Source organism: Ursus arctos, unplaced genomic scaffold (genome assembly GCF_023065955.2).
Source record: "Ursus arctos isolate Adak ecotype North America unplaced genomic scaffold, UrsArc2.0 scaffold_26, whole genome shotgun sequence".
NCBI classification, from domain to species: domain Eukaryota; kingdom Metazoa; phylum Chordata; class Mammalia; order Carnivora; family Ursidae; genus Ursus; species Ursus arctos.
Window position 1 is genome coordinate 43396994 of NW_026622941.1, and position 6134 is coordinate 43403127.

Sequence of the window (6134 nt, forward strand, 5' to 3'; positions counted from 1 at the left end):
TTTACAGGGTTTAGGACAGCACTGGGCACATGGTAAGATTGCACCCCACTCTGAACTTGGTACACATGATAAAACCTGTGGCCCCCATGGTCCAGGATCCTGCTCAAATTCACAGAGCTAATTATTCCTTGACTGGAACCCTGTCTCTACGCTCTCTGGCTAATGTTCTTTATTGGTCTTGCTGTTCACCCCACCTGTCTGGACCCCTGCCTCAGTAGTCTGAGCTTGACTCAGTTTAGGCTGCTGCGATTTTTGTGGAAGAAGAACTCTCAGAAATACATGTTCTGGATTAGGACACAGGATTCCTGGGACTTGGAAATGTATTGAATGTGAGGACATTGATCTGTCTACCCTGCCTCTGCTTTTTTCTGTCCTTGTCTGAATCTCTCTGGGCTTCACTTTGTTTCCCTCAAACCATGGGCTCAGGAGCAGGGAGGGGACAGCAGGTGGCCAGAGCAGCATTACTGTCAACATGAGCCTCACATTCCAGTGCCTGAACAGTGCCCACCCTGTTCCCCCTAACCCCAGCTAAACAGACAATAAATATCTCATGAATAAGAAACATCTAATTTGTTACTTTTCCCCCTAAGCTTTGGGGAAAAGAGAGAGATGCAGATCTCTGGGTCATCACCGTTGCTGGCTGGGTGGGAGGTGGTCTGTGGGCTCCCAGTCCCTCTGATAACCTTCTTGTCCTCAACAGGGACACCAAAAAGGAAACACAGAGAACCAGCGTCACCTGGTGGCCACAGGTACTTTCTTTAAGTTCACACGTGTGCATGGCTGGGACGACAGGATATTGGCCATGCTAGAGGAAGGGAATGGGGTCTCCCCTCAGCTGGACCCCTGAAGTCTCTTAACTAGAGTCTCTGCTCTGCTCTCGTAACTCAGGATGACAAGAGAAAGTCTGGGGAAAGTGAGGGGCCAGGACTTCAGCTGATTTAGCTCTGACCAGTGTGACTGCTGGGGTAGCTGGGACCCCTCCCTGTCTGCCATTGCTTCAGCTTAGCTCAGTTCATTTCCACAGAGCAAAGAGTCCTCTTCCATGACCATTGTCTTTGGATAGGGCAAGGGCCAGGGGGCTGGACTCACTGGAGCGGCTGTCGAAGCTGGATTACAAAAGTTTTCTGAGCTGAATAAACCCTTTTGTGGGGACGGAGGGGGGCGATCTTGGCAGCAGTAGTTAGGGTTAGGGGCCGTTTCTGGGAAGTTAAACAAAAAGACAGGTGGATCCTCTTAAACCAGCTCATGTTTTATACCTGGAAACCCTTCAGTTGAAGTCTCTGTCCTAGGCCTACTGTTTCCTAACTCTGCTGGACCTAGGTCCCCCCCAAACTCTCAGCTATTAGTTTCCAGCTGCAACCAGTCCTGGCCTCTTATTCCCCAAAGACCACACCTGAGCATTAAAAGGATAGAATTCATTTATTAATAATAATGCACCTTGGGCAGCCTAGAGCTGAAGCATTGATCAAGGGATGGAAAAGCCTGGTTTGGGGGTGGGGGGAAAGTTGTCTGTGAAAATGCCCACAGGTCTTACTTTCGTCTACTCCCTACCAGCTGGTCACTTTAGTTCTGGAGGAGTCAGTCTTGGATTCTGCTGACTGGGGACACAGTTCTGATGGAGCCTACGGAAACACTGGGACCCTCGTTTTAGGAGGGAGCCATAGGCTTGGCGGAACTGGCGGTTCATGGCTGCATAGAGCACGGGGTTGATGCAACTATTGAGCCAGGTGAGATTGGCAGCGAGCATGTGGACAACCCGAGGAGCCTGGGCTTTGACGTCCAGGATGTTGAGCAGCAAGAAGGGGATGTAGCTCAGAGCGAAGCAGAGGAACACAGCAAAACACATCCGAGTTACCTTCCCAAACTCGGATGGAGAGTCCGGAGTTCTCTGGGCTCTTTTAGTTGGCCTGGTCTTGGCTGGTGCTTCTGGATGGCTTTTCTCTGCCATCTGCTTAGCTACCTCCCTGCTGTGCTGGTTCCCCACTTCTGATGAGTCCCATTCCATGGTCTGGGTGGTGACAGAACTGACTGGCTCTGATGAAATCCCCTCACTGGGCCTTTCTGATGCCAGCCTGCTGTCCAGCTCCTGGAAACGACCCGGTATAGCCTCTGTCCCAGCCATGTGGTTGGAGTGGACACTTGGCTGCTTGTACTGATCCAGCGCCTGTGCTGCTCGCTTCACTTGGTGGTAGATGAGGCAATAGAAGATGCCAACGCTGCTGAGCCCCAGCACAAAGTAGATGCCCATGAGGATGGGGGCGTAGGTCTGTTCTTTGCTGCGTTTAAAACTGCAGGTGCAGACTACAGGCACCAAGGTATACGTAGGCCAAAGAGGGGCAAAGCTGGCCATACCCACCACCCAGGTGCCCACCAGTGCCAGCAGTATCCCCTTGGCACTGAAAACTTGGGGAAAGAGCATAGGGTGGGCAATAAGGAGGTAGCGTGCCAGGGCAATAAGGCAGAGGGTGAGGATGGAGACAGCATTGGATGCAAAGAGGAGGAACCCAAAGACCTTGCAGAAGGTGGCGCCAGTGCGCCACTGCAGGTGGAGGTAGGTGTCCACAGAGAAGGGCTGAAGAAAGGTGCAGTACAGGAGATCGGCCACCGAGAGGTTGGCGATGAGCAGGTTGAAGTGGGTACGGAGCTTGGGCTGGACGGCCAAGGCCAGCAAGGTGAGCACATTGCCCACGGTGCCTGTCACAGCTACCACTACCCCCCAGCTAACTGCAATATAACGATAGCCCAGTACAGACGAATGGTAGCAGGAGAACGTGGCACTGGTGTTCTGCATGATGGAGGCTAAAGAGGTGGAAGGAATAAGGGGAAGAAGGAGTCAGAACCTCACCTTGGACTTAGATCTCCTGAACAGCTCTGGGCCCCTGGACACCTGAACTGTTTTGGAAGCTCACCAGCCTCCCGAGCCATTGCCAGGCCTCCGCATCCTCTACCCTTCCTGAGATTCTCAACCCTCTCCTTGGGCTCTCTTAGTCCTTTCCCACTCTCAAAGATTCTATCTAATTCCCCTAAATCCTTATCTAAATATCTCTCAGTGTCTGTCCACTCCAAACTCCAGGCCTCTTCAATATCCATCCAGATATTCTCAGTAACCCTAACACCCTCTGACTTTCTAATCTTTTCCCTTTCCCCTAAGACACCCAGGAGTCCCCTCTCTCTATTCAGGGTGCTACTGTAGTCTCCCCTGCCTTTGTCTGCTACACACACAGGCCTCAGGTTGTTTTGTTTTTTCTATTTTTATCACCCACTACAAAAGTAAAAGTCTACCCACTACAAAAAGTACTCACCTGAGTCTCCCAGCCTTCAATTCTCACTCCAGTGGAGAGAAGTCTAGCTCACTCAAAGAGCATTCTTTTCTGGTGGACAGTCAGGCTTCAAGACATGGTCTTATACTAGACTGAATGAATAAGAAATTCCCCAGTTACCCAACCTCAGCCACTTCCTCCCTTACCTCCCCTTGCTTTGGGTAGTGCAATTTGGGCCTCTCTGTTGAAAATCCCCTGCTACTTACACCAAAGCTGTTTCACTCCTTCCTAAAGACCCAAGCTCTGTTTCCTTCCCCTCTTTGCATAGCAGGACACCTATAAGTTCATTGCCAAGAATTGTCCAGACATGGAGACAGACCATCAGAATATCTGGGCCACTTCTCTAGGGGCCAAGGAGAAAACCAAGTTTCCGGAGCAGCTCTGGACATCCTAGAAGCCTTGAGTTTGTCAGGAGGGAGCACGGCCTTTCTTCTCTCTGGGACTCAGAGATGGTTCAAATCGGGGTGGGGGGGGTCTCATGTGATACCCTAGCACATCTGATAAAAGGAGCCAGATGAAGAAAGGTGGGAAAAGAAGCATCCAGGATTCTGGCTTCACTCCACACAGGGGCACAGGCCACTGTTGAACCATTCATTCATTCATTCATTCATTCATTCATTCATCTGTTCACTCAGCTAACACACGTTGAGTGCCTACTATGCACTGGACTCCAAGCTAGACACTGGGGATAAAGAAGGTATGACACATGGGCTTGCACATAGTCTAGCAGGGGACATAGATTTGTAAATATATAAATGTTTAATTGATTCTCTAAAGTAGGGGTCAGCAAACTTCGGTTTATGCACCGAATCTGGGGTCGCCATCAGTTTTGTTTTGTTTTGTTTTTTAAAGTAACCTCTATGCCCAACATGGGGCTTCAGCTAAGGACCCCTGAGATCAAGAGTTGCATGCTCTACCAACTGAGCCAGCCAGGCGCCCCCCTCCCCCGCCCATCTGTTTTCGTATGGGCCATGAGCCAAGAAGGTTTTTTTCCATTTTAAAATGGTTATATAAGTACCTACATAGTACCCTCCCTCAGTTTTGTCTCTTGGCTGACACAACCTAAAATAGTTACCATCTGGCCATTTAAGAAAAAGTTTGTTGACCCTTACTCTACAGCATATCAGGGGCTTAGAGAAAAGGAGTGAAACTGCTAAGGAAGAGGGCAGGAAAGGGTTCACAGAAAAATATCTGAGCTGGGCTTTGAGTGATGAACAGGAGTTTTTTTGGGAGGAGGTAAGAAGAAGGACATTCTCGGCAAAGGGAACAGGATGCATAGAGTCACAGAGGTTTAGGTAGAGGTGAGCAAAGACTGGGAGGTAGGGAGCAACAGAGAAGATCCTGGAGAAGTGAGCAGGGCAGTGATCAAGGAAGTCCTTGTGCATCATGCTAAGGAGCTGGGGTTTTATCCTGAAGGCCATGGGAAGATTTACACTCAAGTAGCTGTGAATAAGGAGCGGAAGTGTGCAGGCCAGAACTGAGAGACCGGGAACACCCGGGTGGCTCAGTCGGTCAAGCGTCTGCCTTCGCCGGTCATGATGATCCCAGGGACCTGGTGTCAGCTCCGCATCGGGGAGCCTGCTTCTTGCTCTGCCTGCCGCTCCCCCTGCTTGTGCTCTCTCTGTCTCTCTCTGACAAATAAATACAATCTTAAAAAAAAAAATAGAAGAAGTGAGAGAGACCAGTAAAGAGGCACCAGTTCAGACAAGAGTGAGGCAGGGCCTGAGCTGGGGCCAGGACTGGCTTGGTGCGCTATGTGTAATCACACAGGGCCCTGCACTTACATGGGGCTGGGGTTGGTTTAACACTCCACACAGTCCTAAGTTCCATTTTGAATAAGTGGCCCTGCTTTTTCATTTGCACTGGTCCCACAGCCTACGTAGCCAGTCCTGGTTAGGGCAGTGGTTGTGGGAGTAGAGAGTAACGATCAGGATGCATGGGTCATTAAGAGGTCAGATAGGATTTATCTAGTGCTGCGTTGGATGAAGGGTTAGGAAGAGGGAAGACTGGATGACTCCCAGTTTTCCCGGTGGATGGTCGTGTTCTGCGTCAGTAGGATGGGGAATGGTCAGAGCAGCAGGCTTAGGGGAACGGGGTAAATGATGAATTCATTTTTAAACCAGGTTGGAGGTATGTATCCCAGCCCCTCTCACTCCAGTTTCTTCTAGGTGCTGTCTCTATCCCCACATGTGACCCAGCCCCTGCTTTTCACCACCCTCTCTCCTAGAGGGCCACTCTTGCCCCCCAGAATTCTGGATCTCGTCTTTGCATTTTTTTTTTTTAGCTGGATCTGAAAAAACAAAAAACAAAAATCCAACTACTCCTAAACTCCTTGCTGGGTTCCATTTCTTTCTTTCTTTCTTTCTTTCTTTCTTTCTTTCTTTCTTTCTTTCTTTCTTTCTTTCTTCTTTCTTTCTTTCTTTTTCTTTCTTTCTTTTTTTTTTTAAGATTTATTTATTTATTAGACAGAGATAGAGACAGCCAGCAAGAGAGGGAACACAAGCAGGGGGAGTGGGAGAGGAAGAAGCAGGCTCCCAGCGGAGGAGCCCGATGTGGGGCTCGATCCCGGAACGCCGGGATCACGCCCTGAGCCGAAGGCAGATGCTTAACCGCTGCGCCACCCAGGCGCCCCTTGGGTTCCATTTCTAAGCCCACAGTGAAGTCCTACCCCCAACTTCATAATTGACAAACCCAGGAGGCCCCTATTTCCCTCTCCTTCCTCTTTGACAATCATCATCTCACCTTCCCTCCCCCTTTCCTCTGAAAAACTGGGAAGTGGGTGGAGAGGGGGAAGTGAGCAAAGGGGATGCAATT

At 50.0% G+C, this 6134-nt stretch overlaps 1 protein-coding gene across 1 annotated transcript; it reads right to left on the reverse strand.

Annotated features, from left to right (window-relative positions):
- Positions 1–1558: 1558 nt before the first annotated feature.
- Positions 1559–2791, reverse strand: GPR84 (G protein-coupled receptor 84). The gene has a single exon (XM_026501667.2). The coding sequence runs from the start codon at positions 2789–2791 to the stop codon at positions 1559–1561; it is 1233 nt and encodes a 410-aa protein (XP_026357452.1).
- Positions 2792–6134: the final 3343 nt, after the last annotated feature.